This window comes from Astatotilapia calliptera, chromosome 3 (genome assembly GCF_900246225.1).
Source record: "Astatotilapia calliptera chromosome 3, fAstCal1.2, whole genome shotgun sequence".
NCBI classification, from domain to species: Eukaryota; Metazoa; Chordata; class Actinopteri; order Cichliformes; family Cichlidae; genus Astatotilapia; species Astatotilapia calliptera.
In genome coordinates, this window is record NC_039304.1 from 43,785,102 (window position 1) to 43,807,292 (window position 22,191).

The 22,191-nt window shown below is 41.3% G+C and overlaps 1 protein-coding gene and 1 pseudogene across 1 annotated transcript; one reads left to right on the forward strand and one right to left on the reverse strand.

Moving 5' to 3' along the window:
* The first annotated feature begins 7,671 nt into the window (after positions 1 to 7,671).
* On the forward strand, positions 7,672 to 9,216 carry LOC113014916 (ladderlectin-like; annotated as a pseudogene).
* A 2,791-nt stretch (positions 9,217 to 12,007) lies between these two features.
* On the reverse strand, positions 12,008 to 16,106 carry LOC113014921 (uncharacterized). Its single transcript, XM_026156769.1, has 5 exons — positions 16,080 to 16,106; positions 12,787 to 13,041; positions 12,463 to 12,699; positions 12,162 to 12,374; positions 12,008 to 12,084 (listed from the first exon to the last, which is right to left on the reverse strand). Exons 2-5 carry the CDS (start codon positions 12,935 to 12,937, stop codon positions 12,008 to 12,010), a joined length of 678 nt encoding a protein of 225 aa, XP_026012554.1. The 5' UTR covers positions 12,938 to 13,041; positions 16,080 to 16,106.
* Between the last annotated feature and the right edge of the window lie 6,085 nt (positions 16,107 to 22,191).

Here is a 22,191-nt window from a genome sequence, read left to right on the forward strand (position 1 = left end):
AATATAATCAATCACATGCTGTAGAAACATAGAAGTTTCTATCCTTCAGAAAACATCTGACAAAAAGATCTAAAACTGTGTGAAAAGCAACACTTGTTGTTCTCTAAATGTTTGGCCACAGCTGTAGAAAACACTGTGAGTGTTGGTCAGTAATGACATTTCATTTAATTTCTCTTTGTGCAGGTGAACACTGTCCAATCTTCTATCTAAATGACTGCTTTGTCTTTAAAAAGGTGAAGAGCCTGAGGCCGGTGACCTTTCCCCGAGTACATCCTCACAGCGGCTCACAGGACCAAGCCTCACTCCTGTCCTGCCAGAGGAGAAGCTTCAGACATCTGATCAGTGGAGTATTAGTAACACAGAAAACTAAAGAGGACACATGTTACTTTTATCTTTATTTATTTTATACATCTGTCATTGTTAGACATGAGGTTCACTGAAATCATTAGTTTTGTCAGATTTCTCTCCCTCTTCCATGTGACTGTGTCAGCTCGTCAGCATCTGTTTGGGACGAGAATGCACCAGGAAGTAATGAAAAGTACCATTAAAAGCAGGAGAGGTTCTTATATTACAGAAGAAGAGATTATTGTTAAAAACTATCTCAATGCCATCAATGATTTAGGAACCTGAGAGAGGACTTGGTAAAATAAGACGTTCTTATAACTTCACCCTGTGACGGGCCAAGCTGCGACTCTCAGGGATGGTGATGTAGGTACAGAGCACGTGAGAGTGCGGTCCAGGAAATGTCTCTTCCAAAACTAGATGAAGGCACAAGGGGATCAATGTCAAGGTGTAGAGATTCGACATCTTCAGCCTTCAGTGGAGACTCCAGAACACCTGGGTGGGTATCATGACAGACAACAGAGAAGAAATCCATGTTGAGACTTGGGAGGAAGGAGTGCTGGGCACAGAAGAGATGAAGAGTATCTGAGATGATGAGAAATCCATCTTCCTCCAAGCTGTGAGTACATCATAGTAAATGTGTCACACCTGTCCAAACCTCCCTCCACAGACGCTCAATTCTACATTTGAAAAATACAGAAACGTTGTCAAAGGTCAGTCGCAGACTGACAAAGAACAGCCAACAGCAATTCAGCTGGAGCCAGTCATGATGAAACAACAATAATGACAGTTTGATCTGAAGAGCTTCAGCACCTCTGGTTGTGCTTTTCCCACTAAGAACGCTTCCACATCCTCTCACAGTGAACATCACCTCAGCAGGCTCTGGACCATATCAGATTTTGAAATAAGTATTCAAACAACAGGACACACAAAAACTATTCAAATACCAGACTGACACACTTACAGCACTGAACAAATCCTGATGAGTCCATGTTTAAAAATCACGAGACTAACTTCAGAATAGATTTAACGGAGCTTTGCTCACATGAAGGCAAAGGGAGCAAATCCAAATCTTCTGATCCATCCAGAAAAAACTCAAGTGCAGTGCTGTTGTTGCATTAATGTTTGGGAAGTAACCATCCTCTCCTCAGACACAAGAGACCCTTTAAGACCAGCCTCGCAAAACCAGTCACACTGAATGAGAAAGGAGTGGACAAGAGCTTTAAAAGGATGGCTGAAGGTCCACAGTGTTGAATTTGGTGGGTGGGTTGCACTTCCACTCCTCTAGTCAGAGCTGTATTTCGAACACACACACACACACGCGCGCGCGCGCACACACGCGCGCACACACGCGCGCGCACGCACACACATGCGCGCACACACACACACTTTGAATATTTGGCCATGTTTAATGTAGCAGATTCCCAGATAATAAATATGACACAACCCCAAAATGAATTATTAATATTTACTTTAGTATATCGACGTACCAACTACAGAAATGAAAAATACTTTATCACCTGGAAGAACTGAGTCACAGCCACAGCTTTACTTCTGTGTGGAGAACAAAGCGTCTTCATCAGAAGGTGGCAGCAGAGATCTCTAATCTGAATCTCCTCTTTTACAGTTTTTTCTGAATGCTTAAACCCAAACTGTGATTCCTGCAGCACAATTTCTAAAACTATTCAGACTTATAGCAAAACCACTCACTGAGTTTGCAAAACTAAAAGCACAAAAACTGCTTTGCACTCAGTTTGCAATTTTGTAACACACACTTTGCAAAACTGTAGGCACAATTCACTGCACAACACTCAATTACCAAATTTCCAACACATGATGGTCTCTCTTTGAAGTCTAAACCTGATGTTGAAAGAACAGTTTACACTGAACTGTCACAGTTAGTCTGAGGAATAAAATCTGCATACCTACTGACTACTTGTGGGATAAAGCAACAGAAATGAAGACTGGAAATAAAACGAGACGTTTCAGTCACACAGCAGAGCACTCAGCTGTTAGTTAATGTGATGACCTTGAGCTGTGTTTGTTTAATAGGAGTTGGTAGCAGATGTAGAGGTGGTTCTTTAACTGATACGGTGGCTTTGAAAACATTCTCATATCCCAGCACACAGAGTAAATCATGTATTATTATGTGAAGTGGCAATAAAACTGAATTAAAAATTGAAAAGAATCATTCTGTGCTGTAGTTGTGTTTAACTCCTGCATCTCGGTCACTTCTAATGACACATAAATCAATGTTCAGAAGTCCTTGCTGTGTGTGAGGAAGTGACAGCAGAGATGAAGCTCTTCTTCTCTTCGTGTCTTTGAGCGGCTGCTTCGATAAACTACTTTTGTTTTGATTGTCATGATCACCGTCGCTCTCACTGTCTGTGTGCGAGGAAATCTGGATCCTGTTCTTATATGAATGATGCTAATCTCCATCTGTCGTTATCATAATCTGTGATCATCCCAGCACTGAAACAAGCTAACAGTTCACCTGTAACTCCGTTTGTAATCCACATGTCTGAACTACAGATGAACGTGATCGGCTCAGATGCTACTTGTCTGCATTTTTATTCTCTCCTTTGTTCTGCAGCTTAAGGACTGAAGCAGTGTGTGCATTACACCAGAGATTTGGATTTTCTTCTGCTTTTAATAAGCCTGAACTAACAGAATGCTTTCTACTCTATTTTGCTTGTAACTGTAGGTTTTTATATGAAATAAAACCATTTAAGCACAAACATCCTAAATGATCTAAACATCAGATATTATCTGAGGAGTACCAGCCAGACAGAGTCAGGCTCACCTTAATACACAACTTGGGAGAGAATTTTAAAACGTTGACACACTGATCATCAGACACCTTCACGAGACAGGGAGTAATATATCAAGCTTGAGTATGAGCACGCAAATATTTGTGGAGATTCTTTTCTGAGGTCGGGTTACACCGAAGGACGGCTTTGTCACTCCCTCCTTGACAAAGCAGTCAGAGATGTGCGTATAGTGCTTATCACTGCTAATCAAGCCAGTAAAGTAAGATGTTCTTGCAGCGTTTAGTCAGTTGAACAAGGTTAATAAGGTCTTTTTCCACATCTGTTCAGCTTTTCTACAGAATATAATCCTGCATCCAAGAGGAAGGATTGACGGTTTGAAATAAGCTGTATTTTAAAGGGGCTACACAATGGAGAGCTAATCGACATGTATTATTAAAACAATTGAGGTTATCACAGATTTTTGAAAACGTGGATGTTTAAATAAGGCAGAGAGATTAGAATATAAGTGCAGAATTCAGATATAGCTTCTGAACTTTAGAATGAATTATGTAGTAGTCATTTTGTGGAGTATGTCTTACTCAGCTTGTTTATACTCTGCCTGAGCACTCACACCACTTTATACAACACGCCTCATTAATGGCAATGCTGGGCATCCTCTGCACACGGCCATTAACAACCAGAAGAGTCTGTTCAGTGACAGGTTGCTTCTCCCCAAGACAAGAACTAACAGACTTAAAAACTCCTTTGTCCCACACGCCATCAGACTGTTTAACTCCTCTCTGGAGGGGAGAGGGAGGGGAAACAGGAGGACAAAGGAGGGGGGAACAACTAAGCTGTAGTGCCTCTTCACCTCACTGTACAATACCTTGTGCAATACTTTTGTAAATAGTCAACGGTGCAATAGACTCAATACTCGAAATGTGCAATTCACTTGTATTTTTATTTTTATTCCTATTTATTCTATTTATCCCCTTTGTATATTTTATTTATATTGTCTCTGTATTTATATATATGTGTGTGTGTGTGTGTGTGTGTGTATATATATATAATATTCTGTAACTCTGTAACTTCTGTCGGTGCTGTGCTTTTTTGGAAACTTAATTTCCCAGAGGAACCCACCCGAGGGATTAATAAAGTTCTATCTTATCTCTTAAGCTTTAAGTGCTTTCTATCCCACACTCACACTGCAGTGGGCTGTGGAGAACAACCTGGGGTCAGCATCGTGCCCGAGGATATTTGGCATGCAGACTGATAGATGTGCTCCCTTCTGAACCACAGCCACACTATGAGATCACATCCTTCTAATTACAAGAATTATGTTTCTTCCCTCAGTAGTTGGGATGATGGGCAGTGAGTACGACTGAACATAGAGATGGGAGGAGCTGAGGAAAGCATGAAAAGCTCTGTTGAGACAGAATAATTGGCTATTTATTATTTCACTCAATGGCACGTAAATCAATTCATAATGACAACAAAGCTGACTTTGACTTGGAACATGTCGTGTCAGCAAAAGCTCTGGATAATGTTTCAGTGAGTCCTGTTCTCCAGACAAGAGATGCTATTTGGCAATAATAACAATAATTTTCCACATGGAAAATCTTTCTATACAACTTTGTTTGCAGTGTGAGCTTCACTTCTATGTGTAGAATAGAAACACTCATGTTCTCTTGTCCTCTTATACTCTGTTCAGGTCTGTTGAAAATAATGTCCCAGTGGAAAAGCTTGTTAGTTTAGGCCTTTATAGATTCTGATGATCTCTGAGCAGCAGCAGAAGGAAATAAACCTCCAACAGAACGAACTCTGGGAAATTCAGTCATCTTTTCACAGGTGGGGATGAGGTGAGAGAAACAAAGAGCTTTTAGAAATAACAGTCAACAAACACATTATTGGGATGAAGTCCTTTCAGCCTCTGTGCGACACACAGACAACCTCCCACAGACACAGACACACACAGACAACCTCCCACAGACAACCTCCCACAGACACACACAGACAACCTCCCACAGACACACACAGACAACCTCCCACAGACACACACAGACAACCTCCCACAGACACACACAGACAACCTCCCACACAGACACACACAGACAACCTCCCACAGACACAGACACACACAGACAACCTCCCACAGACACAGACACACACAGACAACCTCCCACAGACACACACAGACAACCTCCCACAGACACAGACACACACAGACAACCTCCCACAGACACACACAGACAACCTCCCACAGACACAGACACACACAGACAACCTCCCACAGACACACACAGACAGAAACGAACATATATTGATGAACTCAGGATGACCTACTAGCCTTGTGTACATGTGAGAGCTTCAGATATATAGAATTACTGAAGGCTGTTGTTGAGTGTTAGTAAAAGGCGTACATGTGACAGGCGTGTACTCTCTGACGTGAAATGTTTCTGAGGCCAAGGTAAGGCCAAGCTGGGCAGCCAAGACCAAAGAAATGGACCAAACACACCAGAATTGTTATATGTAGCAATGAGCAGCACTTTGCATGTTGAAGGACACGTGTATCAGCAGGGGTGGCTTACCCAAGAACACGAGCCACTCTTCTGTGGTCCTCGTGTGGTTCTGGGGCACACCGCTCCTCCTGGCTGCCTGACCCACGTCTTCTCCTTTCACCCTGAATCATGTTCGCTGAAGCCAGAACTTTTCTATGTCTCACAAAAAAACAAATCATCTGTTCACCAGCCTTTATGTTTATCAGTAGGCTGGCTTTATTGTGCTCATTAATGCTGCAATAAGGACATAGTTAAAGCCTTGTATTCTTACTTGTATTGTTCCAATAGTTGTGCTGGGTCAGGGGTGGCAAACTCAATCGCACAGGGGGCCAAAGGTCAAGGCACACTTTAGGTCTCGGGCCACACAAGATAAACATTTATTGAACACTAAAACAATGTTTTTAAACATATATATGAATTAAAAAAAGACAGGAATATTATTAAATAAACTTCAAAAAATAAACTTTAAATATTTTGCTCTCCATAAAAATATATCCTGTCAAAATTACACAAGTTAGAGATATGAACATGCTGCCAGAAACCCAGAAAAATAAATGAGAGCAAACACAAGGTTGAAGCCGCATGTAGACGAGCTGGGCGCTGCTGCAGGAGTGCAGCTAATAAACTGTGTGGGCCAGTCAGTGTCTCTCCCTGAGTGCATCATTACACTGCAGCTGCAGCTGCATCTGCACAGGTGCAGCTCAGCAAAGTGCACTGATTTGGTTCAACATTACTGCAACAGGGAAAGTGAGGCAGGCTGCACTAGTGCATTAGTGACAGCTTCACTGCGTCACACCATGATGGGATAGATGGGTCGCAGAGGGTCAGAAAAGTTGGATTTGATGGGCTTTCGCCTGCAGTGTGAACGTAGCCTAAGACTACTAAATGAAAACACGTGGCTCAGTAGCACAAAAGACCACTAAAGCTAGGAAACAGTTATTTCAAAAGCATATGCTTTACTAACTATAAGAAGCTAACATTTTTAATAGCTCACCTGAGTGTCTGCATCATGCACAGTGGCTGTGTCTTCAACACTGTAGCCCACACCGTTTACTGCATGTCACTGACTGGTAATCTGAAAGTGTGTGTGTTGTCCAACTGAACCATATCCTTTTGGTTTTTTATTTGGCAATATTGAGTTTGAAAATCATCAAGCTGACATTTGCCATAATCTGGAGGTACTTAATGAACCGCAGACGCACAAAGATGCTTCTGTCGCCGTTTCACAGAGGTTTTTGGTTTCCAAGCAGTTTTCGGCCGAGTCCTCTGGGCTGCTGTTAAAGCTCCATGCTTGAGTTAGGACTTGGGTTTTGTGTTCTTCTACAAAAAGGTTTGAGAGACCATTTTATTTCCTTTTCTTTTCTTTCTTTGCACACTTGAAATGTATATAGTTGGTGTACTAATAGATCATCTAATGACTTTTATTTTACATGGAAGTCATTCTAAACTGTCCTTTTCTGTCTCATTTTCCAATTGGCTGTTCACCAAATCACTGTTCAGGTTGCTCCCCAATTTCAGGGGTGTCCCCAATCATTACTGGGAAGAACAAAGGAACACACTGTTGGCATGTTTTATTTCATCTAGTGTGGATAATGATGAGTAAAAGACAGCTACCTTCACCATGCAAACAACAGTGTGACACAAAGATGAGGTTATGTATCTCTGTGTTGACCATCAGTCAATATGACAAATTAAACAGCAGTGACATTTTATCTGGGTGGAGGTAAAAACATTGTTATAAAGCGAAATGCCAGCAAGCATGGAGCTAAAACAAATAACAGTGTATTTTAGTCTGTTTGTTCTTGGTTTTGAGTGAAGGTACAGAAACAGTATATAAGTGCTGGTGTTAGGTTCAGCACCTGCACACTTGAAGGCTGAAGTTACAAGCTGACACTGATAACAGGGAAGATAAGGTATTATATCAAATGCTTGCTGGAAAGTGTCAGATTATTGTCTATCTTTTCTTTCATAAACGACCTACTTTGAATTTTCTGATTTGTACAGAGATGCTAAACATCACCATGAAGCTGCTGACTGTGGTCTACACTTCTCTGCGCAATGGTGGCTGTGGGCACTGCTGCTGGTGAGTATTCCAGTATACTGAGCATCATCTATACATCTTATGCATGAATATATTAAACTGAAAATTATAATGAAAATCAACATTTGCTGTTGTCTAGCACTTCCAGATGAAGTGGCCAGTAATGGGACAGAGGCATTAATTTCAGCAGGTCAGTGGACTTTTCAGGTTTGAAACCAAAACTAATCACATTTTTATCATCAGTACATCAGCTTTCCTACGTCAGCTTTCATAAATTTGTTTTCATGTGTGATGGACAAGTACATTTATAGCTTAAAAAAGTTCATCTTTAACACTCAGATAAAAACACATTTTTCATGAATTTATATTTTAAAAACTTTTCCGACACAGTAAAGTAGCTCAATATTCTTTGATTGTCTTCAGGAGAACATCATGTTGAGAAGAGAGCAGCATCTTGTCCAAGCGGCTGGACTCAGTATGGGAATCGATGCTTTCTCTACGATAACCGTCAAATGACTTGGGCTCAGGCGCAGGTAAAAGCAGTGATGTGAATTTATCATTTATCCTTTGTGCAATCTTAACTCTTTCTGTTTACGTTGTCATTTCTATAAACTCAGTCTGTTGATTTCCATTGTAGCGAATCTGCCAGTCCTTGAATGCAAACCTGGCATCTGTAAACAGCAACGACGAGTACCAGTTCATTCGAGCCGTCATATCTAGTGCCTCTCGTGAAAGTGGACTAACATGGGTTGGTGGCTCAGATGGTCAACAGGTATATGACTTATCATTATTCAGAGGACCCTCCCCCATTAGCAAGCACGTGGTGACAGTGGGGAAGAAAAACAATTTTTAACAGGAAGAAACCTGAGGCAGAACCAGGCTCAGGGATTAGTTCCCACCTGCAGTAGATATGGAGGTCTTTAAGATGGGATCTGATTATTCAAGACTTTAAAATTCCTTCTTCATATTATTGTATCTACATGCACATTTAGAACTTGGAACTGTAGCTTATTTGTGAACATATTCTTGCCTACGTTTTTCTGTTTTCTAGGAGAATTACTGGTTTTGGATTGATGGAACCTATTTCACATTTACGCAGTGGTGTCACGGAGAACCTAACAACGTTGGGGGAAACGAGCATTGCTTAATGGTGAATTCTTCAGGTAAACCTAAAAGTACAATGTAAGAGCACTATAAATGTTAAAGAAAAAAGGAAACAATACCCAGAATCCCCCAAATAATCTTTATGCGTTTAATGTGACAAACAGTGATGAGTGAAAAAATGTCAGCAGTACATTTTTCCATCATATTAATTATTTACATAGTGTTTTGATGCAATGCTAAACACATGTATGTGTCAGGTGCTGTTGTTATAAAGAACAGCATATTTAGATCAGTGATCATTTCTCCATGTGATTGTGATTTCAGTTCATGCTGATTTTGTGTACTTACAGGAAGCAAGTGTTGGAATGATGGGAGATGTGACAGCCAATACCCATTTATTTGTGTCAGGGCCATCTGCTGATTCCTGGGCTCTCGTGAAGGCGTGGCCTACCTGACGACAGAGCAAATGCTCTAATGTATCACAATAAGAATCTGGTTCTGATTTGATTTACTTCTTTTCTTTTACTGTAGTGCTGCATAAGGAATGAAGCGACAAGTGACATAAACTGGAGCTGCTCTTTTAACAGGAGCAGACTGCATGTGTACTTGAAAGAATGCTTTTAGCAAAACGTTGTTTCCCTGTGTTGTCTTGTTTATTTGCAATTTTTTTGCACATTGCACTTTACGTAGTCGTGTGTTTGTCTGTTATATGTCATGTGTAGCACCAGGGTCTCAGAGGAAAGCTGTCTCATTTTACTCTGTACTGTACCACTGCACATGGTTGAAATCACAATAAAGCCACTTGACTTGTATATCTGTACATTGTCCGTACTACATCTGTATATTTGCTTTTTGTATAGTAATTTAAACATCTGTACACTTAGCTTATTTGTACATACTCTGTTCATAACTGTCCCCACCTTTCACACTATCCTTATCTGCATATAATCTGCTCTTATTGCACTTACTGCTCTTGCACATCTGATTAGATGCAAACAATATTTCAGTCTCTGTTTATACATTTGTAATGACAATAAAGTTGAATCCTAATCCTAAAGTCAACAAATTCATCATTTATTTAATTAAATGCAATGGAATTTAAGGATTTATTAGATGATAATATTAAAAGACACAGAAGACAGTTACCAGGTAACATCCAGAAGCTGTTTGAAACGAGGGATAAAGGAGGGCTCGAGTGACCCGACAGAGATAAGCAGAGGAGAATGGATGGATTTAGTGTTTGAAGCAGAGGTTTTGTTGGTTTGGTCTCTTTCTAACGTGTTTATTGGGAAGACAAACAGATGCCTGACTGACATGTGCACTGTGAGTGTATTAATAAAAACTCACAGAAGGCTGAAGTCACCACACAGAGCAGACTGTGTGAAACAAATCAACAGTGTCCAAATAAAGTGAATGATTAAACTCTGAATGGAACATTTAAATGGAAAAAAAAAACTTTACAAAAGAGGAAGTGATGTCACAGACGTCACAGAGCAGTGTGATGTTGACTCATGTCATTGCATGCTGACCTTTGATGACTTTTGTTTAGCTCCTGTGCCCTTAAAACCATTAACTATGAAATAATCACCAGAAAATAAAAAAAATTATTGAATGTTTATTGAACCTTCTGACGAAACATAAAAAACAGAACTTAAAAAATGTAACATTCATTTGCATATGTGAGTTTTAATTTGTATCACATTTGCTGCATCCAGCAGGTTATTGTGTAAAATGTAAAATGACGATGTAGAAGTGTGAAAAACTCACGCATCAAATATGAGACACTTGGAGTTAAAGTTATTATTTTGCTTTTCTTCAATCTGCTATTTGCTGACATGTTCAAATAATTTGTTGGTTAGTAAAGAAACAAGTTGATAAATAATGAAGTGAGATTAGGACACAGTTTGGTGCTTTCTGTCATCAAACAGGGCTGAGGAGGAAAACCAGCTCAGAGAGTTTGAAGGTTCTTCAATGACACAGTAGAAGAAGAGCTGTGAGGCCACAGTAAAGTTTCAGAACTGAACTAACTCTGTCGGAGCTTCCACAAACACTGATCAACACACTTATTAAACCTCCTGTCATCTAACCCTCGTTTTTGCTGAGTTCTCCCTGTTTTACCTTTTGGAACCTGAATTTGTTTTTTATAAATCCAAATTTGAGCCGACACACTGGACATCTCAACAAAACTCAAAAACACAAAGTTCCTCTTCAGGGATGAAAGTAAAAAACTGTAATTTGGAATCTTAATGGAATACAATCTGGTTTAATTTTATCGTTTTATCCATGGAACTGAAAATTCATGGATCTGAGCATTGAAATATCATTTTTTAAAGAGGTCGTGCACACTGCTGGATTGACTGTATTTAGTCAGCCGTGGCAGAAACCTGGGATTGGTAATAAATATGATAATCTCCTAAAACTACATGGCTTTTTTCTCCTGCTGATTAAAATAAAACCTTAACAAAGCTGAAGAACTCAAAGTGCATCAACCATTTCTTTCACCATCATTCTGTAAAACGCCGGCGAACGCTCCCAGTGTTTGATACCATATATCCCAGTGTTTCCCTACCACTGTGGCGCAGCACATAGGTGTGCCCTGAGAAATGATCAGGTGTGCCGTGGACGATTATCTGGTTCCACCTGATTAGTCCTCGAAGTAATCGAGTAACGGGTGGAACAATTACATTCTCTTCCACTAGAGGGCAGTACAACTACCAGCTCTATTTAAATGAGTTGCCAACTGGCAGTAAAACAATCGGACCTGGTTCTGGAGAAAACTCAAATGCAGATGAAGGTCCTAGCAGGAGTAGTAGTCAGAAGAAAGTACAACAGGTACACTGGGGACAAACCGAGCCGATACCACTGTACCTGGTGTGCAGGGAAAAACTATCAATATACTTTCTGTGATATTTTTGTTTGGTGGTGTGATTTTTCTAATGTGAAATATGTGCCGTGGCTCCCAAAGGTTGGGAATCAATTGTAAATAAATGAAATGCAGTAAATAACTTGAGAGAGGTGCACAGAGATTTCAATGTTTGAAGATGCTAACAATGTCAAACAAAGCTTTCATCCAATAATTCAGTAATTCATCAGTAGTTTGAGGGTTATTGATCGATCAGTGAACAGATCAGGTTCTGATTGAGAAACTCAGAGTGAGGACTTCAGAGTTTTCAGCTTTAGAAACATTTAATTCTATCAGAGGATCCATCCGCTCAAACATAATGCTCAGTGGTGTCATCATGCTCGTCAACATCCAATGGCATCTCCATGGAGACATCATGTTTGTTACCTGTGGACAGAGTGGAGAAATCAGGACAGTGCTGACGTGATCAAAGTGTTTCTGTGAGTATCTGCCTGAGTTTGTACCTGAGCTCCTGCTGCAGCAGATGGACAGGAGCAGGATGGTGCAGATGCAGGACGGGCAGAAGGCCAACAGGTGGCAGATGACTCTGATCCAAGACACAGAGGGCAAAGAAGGGGAGGAAGAGTTGGTGAGAGGAGGAAGAGTGGACAGAGAAGAACTGGCCTCAGAAACTGGAGGTGGAGGGACGGACTTTCTGAGAGTAGTTATAGGAGACCCTGCAGGAGACATGATGAAACAGGTTAATGAGTCAGCTCAGCAGGTCAGGTCAGGTCTTTAAACACAGAGTTATGTCAGTGTTCTGACCTCGGACCCTCAGAAAGCTCTGAGGAGATGATCCAAATGTGCTAGAAGCGCACCAGTAGAGACCTTCATCAGAGTACCTGACATTAGGGATAACGTGTTCTGCTTTAGACCCAAGGAGACGTCCATTCATGAAGAAAAAAGATGGAACTGTTTCACCACTCTTCTTCTTGCATTGCAGAGTAACATCACTTCCTGGTCTCACAGGAAGTGCAGGGATCTCCAGGATCACACCTTTTTCTGAATAGCAGATAAACAGAGACAGACTTCCACCATCAGATTGGAGTCACACAGAGACAGAGACACAGCTGGAACATCTCACTGTACCTGAAACACTGATGGACACTTCATCGCTCTGCTGTCCAGATGAGCTTTCACACCAGAAGGTTCCACCGTAGGACGAGTTACGATCCAAAACGCACAAACTTCCACTCATCTCAGCTGCTCCACAGTCCTCAGTGGGTCCTCCGCTGGTCATCTTCACTGTCCATCCATCAGCTGTCTGTCCATCATCAACACAACTCAGAGACACTGAAGATCCACTGAAGACCTGCTGAAGGTTTGGACTGACAGACAGAGACACTGGAGGACAGACAGACAGATAATCACCACCAAAGAGGAGAGGACCAGCGTCACGATGATCATCAAACTTCACACCGACCTGCATCAAAACCAGAATCCAAATGTGCAGCCAGCTCACATGGGCATGGTTGCCATGGTAATTTGAATTTGACAGGATGCAGACCAATTAACTCTTTACTTGGCATGACTGACTACAACTGATAGGTGGGGGATGGCAACTATGGAGATGCCAGGGGAAAAAGAAGAAACCCAAAGAGTAGGTTCATGGATGTCTTGAAGGAGGACGTGCAGAGGGTTGGTGTGACCGAGGAGGATGTTGTGATAGGATGAGATGGAGGCAGATGACCTCCTGTGGAACCAGCTAAAGCAGCAGCCAATAGAAGACGAAGAGGACGACACATGAAGAAGACTGCCACTTAAGTTCTCATCCAGAAATTTGGCTTGCCCTCTAAGGAACATCCTTGAAACCTGGGAGACCTACAAAACGTTTACCCTGAATTTCAGGGAGAGGTGGACCACCTCTGTCAGTTAATCTAACAAGACTCAAACTCTTGACCTTCGTGGTGTTTGGTGATGATGCCAAACCTCCACGACCATGCCAACTGTCAGAATACCATTCTGCTTAGTGTGTGTATTAGTTAGAGTGTGTATTAGTTAGTGCTGTATAAGGCAGGGTGCTGGAAAGGAGAGTCCGTCCACTAGTCGACCCATTGCTATGGATCATTAGATCCTCATAAAACCGTTACAAGACCTTGGTCCTCATAGCTGGCAATAAGTGGAACTCGTTCCCAGTGGGTGTTGGACTCTGCCAGGGCTGCCCTTTGTCACAGATTGTGTTCATTGGTTTGGGCATCTGACCAGGATGCCTCCAGAGCATCTCCTGGGTGTTCCTGGCATGTCCACATCTCACCCAGGAACACTTTACTACTGTTTCCATTGTTTCTCCTGCCACTTGGTGTGATTTTCTGAAAACATGAAATTTCATTTCATCTATATGCTGATGATTGCCAGCTTGATCTACCTTTCAATCACTCTGATAGCTCATCGATTGGACTCCTGCTTGATTGTCTTAGCAAAGTTAAATCATGGATTTAAATGTTTTACATTTTTATGAACAAACAGTGGAAGCAATTTTATTCAGTCCCAATCGTTCTTCTGGTATCCCAAATGTTCACTTTGCTGCTCTGAGCCCTCGCTTGAAGAGCTCTGTTACTAATCTTGGGGTAAAAATCGACACTGCACTTAGTTTTGATGGCCACATAGATGGGGCGGTGAAATCTTCATTCTATCACGTCAGATCGAAGCTAAAGCCCTTTCTGTCCAGGCATGAACTTGGAAACTGTGATCCATGCTTTGTCACCTCTCGCTTCGAATACTCCAACTCCCTTTTAATGGGGGTTGGCCAAGCCACTCTGTCATGCCTGCAACTGGTGCAGCACGGTTTTTACCTCATTTAGTTCAAAATATATTGAGAAATGTACCAACACACATACAGTATGGCTCAGTTAACCAGAGATGGAACTAAAGTGTGTCAATAAAAATAACCTCTGTGGCCATTAATGTTTCGACAGTTAGTATTAAAGACTATAAATCTGTAAATCATCAATTATAACTGTCAAAAATGTGTATGTGTCATCAGCATAAGAGTGGAAGAGCTTTGTTTAAGAACTTTTAAAGACCATTAAAAATCAGTACAATCAGTACGTAGTTTTGAGGCACAGGCAGATTTTAAAGGACCACACATGCCTCTGACACATCGTCAGATATTCGTATTCTGAGTTTGAGTCAAAGCTAAATGTAAATAAAATAACTTAATTTTTTCTTTGGCTGTCTTTTGCAATTATTGTGCAAATGTATTCTAAATCAGCAAAGAATCAGTCTGCAGGAAATTGTTCTCTGACAGCCACACCTTGGAGAAAACTCATTTCCGTCGTTTGCATCCACAATCTTATTCTTTCGGTCAAAGTCAGAGTTTGTGAGAATGGGTGAGGGTAGGGATGCAGATCGACTGATAAATCAACGGCTCTCTCTTCACCATGACGGACCGGCATCTGTCAGCATCTGCATCACTGCAGTCGCACTAATTCATGCAGGAAAGTTTCTTTATTTTTGTGTCTGAGAATTTTATGTTTAATGTACAGTACGATTCAGTCACTATGTGTCTTTTGCAATGTGATATTTTTATTAAGTATCTTGAAAAGTATTTGATATATGAAGTTAAAAATCCTTATTTAAGGTCCGTGTTATGTGACAGGGAATGACTGACCGTGCCTGCGTAAACTTATTAACAAAATGTTTGCTAATTTTAATCATCTCTGTCTTAACACTGTTGATATTTATAAATATGGACTTTTTCCTACGAACCATTTATTATACGTACGTCATAATACAAAAAGTAAAAGCCAGGATGTTTTATGCTTAACGCTTATTAGCAAAAATATCAGATTATATTGTGAATAAGGCTGGATGTGTTGTTCTTTAATGCATCTGTCAACGATCGTGATACGTGGAAACAAGGGTGATGACAGACGGATATTTACTCTGGTAAATTATCCACAAAATCTACAACTTAGTGTAAGTCTGTGACTACAGGGTCAATGAGGGACCTCTTCAAAGGGCTTTCCTTAAGATTAAGACTGGCGAACAGTTTATTTTAAAGACTTTAAGCAGTAAAAATGTATTAATGGAAAAAGTACAGCTGGTGGAGAACATTGTGCATATTGTGCATTCACAACCAATGAAAAAGGCCATATTTAAAAAGATTTATAACTTATATGAAGAACTAGAATTTTAGGGCACTTCCAAAAGAATGAATAACTCCGTAAAAATGAGTAATGTTGGAAACATGTAACTGCTCTGTATTACATGTAACTGCTCTGTATTACATGTAACTGAGTGGGATTACTGCGGTTAGACAAACATTTAGTATTGGCTCAGTTTATATGAAACGCACTCTGTTCTGTCACAGAGATCTGAATACTGGGAATGACTGCAGACTGTCTCCTGAAATCATAAATATAAACTTAGAAAAGACTCACCTGCAGAAACAGTCGGTGCAGACAGCAGCAGCACACACACACCTGCAACAGGAGGGCAGAGGTCACTGAGGGTCAGAGGTCAATAAAAGCTCAGTTCAGAAATGATGCTGTTTTAGGATTTTTATGTTCCTCGACTGAAGGAAAACCAGAACTCTGAGCAGAACAGGTACTGAGCTCATGTGCCTGCAGATACTCAGGTGATACATCAGTGGAAGCGGCCCTGATGCACTCATGCAGACGTGCTGTCTGAGCGCGTGTTGGATGAAGCTGTAAGGATGTTCACTCACCCTGGAGCAGACAGACGGACGCAGTCTTCATGTCTGAGTGACGACTGAGAGTCTGAAGCCTGAGCAGCAGAGATGCTTTCAGCTTCATCACTTCCCTGTTACACACTCAACACTTCCCTCTGCTCCACGCTTTCACTACTCGTCTGACTGAGCTCAGTCAGAACGCACCTGCACAAAATCAGGCATCAAGTGAAGAATCCCTCTGTTACACCAACATCACAAGTTCATTATTAAATGATCTTTTTTCCATGTAATCCTGCATCTTAATCATAGCAAGTGACCTCCTCCTGGTGTGTGAGTACAGATCCTGTCTGCCAAACAGAGACATTATTCAACTTTATTGACACAGGACCAAATCACAACAACAGTCGCCTCAAGGTGCTTTATATTGTAAGGTAGCTCCTACAGTAATACATACAGAGAAAACCCAACAATCATATGACCCCCTATGAGCAGCACTTTGGTGACAGTGGGAACAAAAAGCTCCATTTTAACAGGAAGAAACCTCCAGCAGAACCAGGCTCGGGGAGGGGCGGCCACGACCGGTTGGGGTGAGATCACACTTTAAAGTGTCACTAGTCCATCATAAATCATGCTGACAGTGTCACAGATCTGAAGAGAAACCTACAAAACAGCAGCATGTGGCCTCACCTGTGCTTCATCATAGTCACAGTCAGAGACAATGACAGGATCACTGAATCAGCAGAAATGTCTGGAAACTCACCTTAATCCTGAACATTTCCACCTTTAACGCCACCATCGCCCTGAACTGGGCTGGAATATTAACGGGGATAAAATAAAAACCTACAATAACCTGGTTGCATTCAGGTGAAGACCCCTAAAGGTGTTTCTCAAACTCTGCAGAAGCACCTTTAGATTTTTGCCCATGTTTGCAGTAACATTGCAGCTCTATGAGCGCCCTCGCCTCTGTCAGTGCGCCCCAGGGCAGCTGTGGCTACAATGTAGCTGCCATCGCCAGTGTGTGAATGTGTGTGTGAATGGGTGGATGACTGAATGTAGTGTGAAGCGCTTCGGGGTCCTATGGACTAGACAAGCGCTATACAAATGCAGGCCATTTACCATTTACCTCATCAGGTCACCCCACAAGTTTCAGATGGATCATCTAAAACTTTCACCTTCTTCTGGTGTTTCCTGCTTTTGTTTATGTGGATGTCTGCTCTGGGTCACTGTTGGACTGACAGGTTAGCTGAAGGTGTTCAGATATTCATTGTGGATTTAAATATATGCCCATTTGCTCTGCAGCGTCAGACTTTGGTCCTGCACAGTGCTGCGACTCTCAGCTTGTATTTTTATCCTGCACGTCTCTACATGATGCTCCTGAAACTGTTTCTGTTTCTTTTCCTGCTTCATCTTTTTCCTTAAAAGGTGTCGGGATGGCGAGCCGTGACTGATGATGGGAAGTGATGAACTTTCAGTCTGTGTTGGTCGGGTCTGATTTAGAGGCACTTGGATTGATCCAGATATGAATTGTAGTCGATCAATGCTTTGTTTCTGTGTTCAATATGTAGCCCACAGAATTGTGTTGCTTTTGTTTGTGATGGGGGGAACATGAAGTATGTAAAATGTGAGTGTTTGTGTGCTGAGTCTCTTTTGTTTACAGCCTGTAACACATTTAGGCAGGAAGCTTACTGGTATGTTTGACTGTGTTACTCATTACTGTGGAAAGTCACAGTCACAGTGGGTTAGTGGTCATTAAATGTTTCACACCGATTTAAACCCAGTGGGGGTATTCCCCCCCCGAAAGAGGGACAAAAGGACCCCCTGATGGTCCTTTTGTCTTAGCTTAATCATCATCTCGGCTCCTCTGACGACCTGTCTGCTGCTGAAAGGCAGTGGGGAGAGGGGACACTTGGGCAGTGCATTTATCGCAGCATATAATGTGTTTCCTGGATACTCTGCTGCTTTTTCAGCATTCAAAGACTGATGGCACCGTGTCAGAGCTGGCTATGAATTTCAGAAGGATCAGGCCTTAACGAAAAAGTTATCAATCCTTCTTTTCATCTTTTCTTATTACCCACAGCTACATCCACTCTCTCAGGCCTAGGCTGCTCACTAGGGCTGGGTATCATCACTGATTTCTATCATCCATTCGATTCCGGTTCTCAAAGTCCTGATTTGATTCAACTTAGCCTCAGACAGTCAGAAATATTATAATTCTGATCATTTATCAGCACTGATACATGTGAGACTTCATCAGCATTGTGAACATCACAGCAGATGCCTTTGTGTGAAAGTAACTGAGAATAAAACAGAAAAACATGAAGGAGATTTTCCTGGTCTGGCTTTTTATAGCAGATAACCTTAAAATATTCTGCAATAATCTGCAATTTTGCATAATTTTAAGAAGTTTAAATTTCTTCAGTATTGAACAGCAGAGATTAGGCTTTCTTGTCCGAGGTCATTTAAGTGAAAAAAGAAAAAGACAGCGCTGTAAACAACGGTAGACTGGTGGGTAATAAGCAGAGATGGGCAGTAACACGTTACTGTAATCTGATTACTTTTTTCAAGTAACGAGTAAAGTAAGGGATTACTATTGCAAAAACAGTAATTAGATTACCGTTACTTTCCCGTAGGAACGCTGCGTTACTGCGTTACTAAAACCGTGGTTTTTTGCGAGAATGTCTCACGACAGTGACGTAAGCGAGTGCGAGGTTGGTGACAACAGCTGTGTGCAGATCAACAATGGATCACATATCGATTGTGGGAGAGAGTATGAGCGTGCAGCGTTTAAAGCGTGGAAGTACTGACCTTACTTTGAGTTTGATTCCATAAAAAGTGACAAAAACATTAGTGTCCGCTGTGCGTGGGAAGAAAACTTCTTTTTACAGCGAAAAAACCCCTAAACTTCCAAACAAGCACCGAGTAGCTACGACGTAATGGGAAACTCACAGAGAAACTCGCGGATTCTTCCACTGACCGCGGCACACCTGCACCAGGGTAAACCTCCGCCTGCCCCACTCCTGCTTTACAGGTGAAAATAGAGCAACAGGACCGCTGAGTCTTTGACTTTATTTATTTTCTGCTGTGTTTTACTTGCATCTATTTGAAAGACTGAGTGTAAACACAAAAAATATTTTATTTTATGTGCTGGAATGTGCAGAAAATAGGTTTCAATGTTAAACTAATTTCTTCCAGTCAGAGAATGTTGCATATAATTAAATGTTTTGCTTGATGCATAAAGTTAAAAGATTAAAACTAATAAAACAAGTTTTAAAAAGAGACTTTTCCATTTGATTACATTTTGTATGATGGATTATGCAGAAAAAGTAGAATTGGGCTGAAAGATCTATCACTTTATCACCTATTCAGGTTGTAAATCGTGCTTTTAAAAAGTAACTAAGTAACTAAGTAATTAATTACTTTTGAAAATAGGTAATCAGTAAAGTAACAGGATTACTTTTTTGGGGAAGTGATCAGTAATTAGTTACTGATTACTTTTTTCAAGTAACTTGACCAACACTGGTAATAAGTGAATGAATAATGCAGAAAACAAAGTTTTGAGACTGGAAACATTTGACCTTAGAACTGAAGAAGCTTCTTGGATGAGAGGTGAAACGTCTTCAAGCGACTTAAAGAAGTCCAGACGCTTTTCTTTCCAAGCTCCTTAGACTACGATGACCTGGATGACTGGGAACCTTCACAGACATATGGTTTGTTTTGGTTCTTAGCGAGTGCTGATCAGGTATTACAGGCGGCAGCATGGTGTAATGGTTTTTTGTTTAACTCCAGCTGAGGGATATAAATTGCTGATCGTTTCACCTGTGCACATTGTTTTAATCAGTTTTAAACTTGTGTTTTTCTCCTTATGGTCACTTCAGGCCTCCACACAGAAATAGATTCTGGTTTCGATGTCAGGACTAATTTAGTGGTGTATCATGACATCTGACCAACAGTTTAAGTCATTTAAGTTTAAATTAGTTTGACCACAGATTGTCATTGATGCTTTTTAGGGCCCAGAACTGTTCTTTGACTTTTTTTCTAAAATTATTTTAGCACAAATTGTGATTAGAAAACGTTTCAGGTTAGTTTGTGTATTCATCCAAAGAACTGCTGTGTGAACTTTAATAGCTGTTTAAAAGTCAAACACAGCAACAGGTGGTGATGACATTACAAGTACAACATAAGTCCAAAGACACAGAAGTTACAAAGCTACACAAACAGAATTAGTGTAACAGTCAGAGAGCCGATGGCTTAATGTGGGCGTTTCATTAAAGACAAAACAGCAGATGATCTGAAGGACAAAGAGTTCCTGAGAAGGACACAAACAGCAGAGCTGAGCTGATCTTATCACGACTCCCACGTACAGCTCAGTCCTACCAAGGTGGAAAATGCTTTCACGTTTTCTGTTTGACTGCACATGAAAAGTTGTTTTTAATCCTGCTTCAGCCTCAGCAGCTCTGAGAGGTGAGCGCAGAGACAAACAGACAGACACTTTGTGTTTGTACGCACAAATATGACCACAGCTGTGAGATCGCCAGACTGTCAACATTTACTGACACAGTGAGATGCTTCAGCTGAGGCTTTGTGGTCTGCTGAAATCGGCTCTCGCGAGGACGTGCATCCAGGCCAGAGGTGCCTCAGCATCCGCCACCTGAAAGAGCCACTTCCGTAAACAAAGCCAAACCTTATAAACAGTACCTTTGCACAAAGACTGAAACTAACACCACTGAAGGAGCAACGGGCTGTGAGGCCAGTTTATGATCATTAATATGCAAACTGTCTCGACCAATGATTAAAGACCAGCTAAGACTGAAGAAGTCACTTGGATGAGTGATGAAACGTTTCTCCCACTGTGTCCACATGAACAGAATCAACCTGTTTGGATACATACAGAAGGCAATTACATCTCCCAAAAACCAAAGTCTGGGTAAAATCTCCTTTTTAATGCTGCTGATATATTTGAGGCTTTGCTGCAGAATGACGTCAGAGTCTGTTTCAGTGAGTCACCATGAACCAGTCAGGCATAAGTTTATGACTACTGACACCTAACACTGATTATCTCTACATCATGGGACCTGTTAGTGTCATGGTTGGACGGCCCCCGCCAGCAGCGTGTCCCCCTGTTACTTCCTGTCCTTCAGCTCCACTGTCTGGGATGATCAACTCACCTGTGGGTAACTGCATGATCAGCTGCTCTCTACTTAAGTTGGAGGAGGACACTAATTGGACGCCTGATTGTAAACAGGAAACAGTTGGTGGAAAAACCTTTTCTCCATCTGTGATTGTGTGGACTCATTATTTTTCCTTTACATTAATAAGATGACTTTAGCTTTAGCTTTGTTCGGTTTAGTCTTGACTTTAGTTCTTTCCAGTGTCTCTTGAGTTTATCTGTGTTTCTAGTACTTGGTGTGTTGTTTGATGTAAGGTCTCTCTCTGTGTCGGTGACACTTTTATTTAACTGTGTTTATCGTAGACTGAACTTTATGCTGCTGTAACACAAACATTTCCCCTGTGTTATCAATAAAGTATCTGTCTCTGATAAGCTTTCAAATTAAGGAGATCAAGTATAAGAATATGACCTACCCACCTGTCAGGTACCTGCCACATGTTAATCAGCCATGATGGTTCTGACTGGGTAACGTGTCACACACTGAGCCAGCACACAGGAACCAAGGAGGCTGTGATGGTGCTTTTCTGATTAAGTTCATCTGTCTCTTTATAATTCTGTGACGCAGACACGATCTCACTCAGGTCCCTGAGATCTGATCATGTGTTCATCACAGCTCCACCTGTCACTGCACAATCACCTCCATCACTGATGTCTGTGCTCACACTCTGCTGCCACCTAGTGTCTGTGTGTGGGT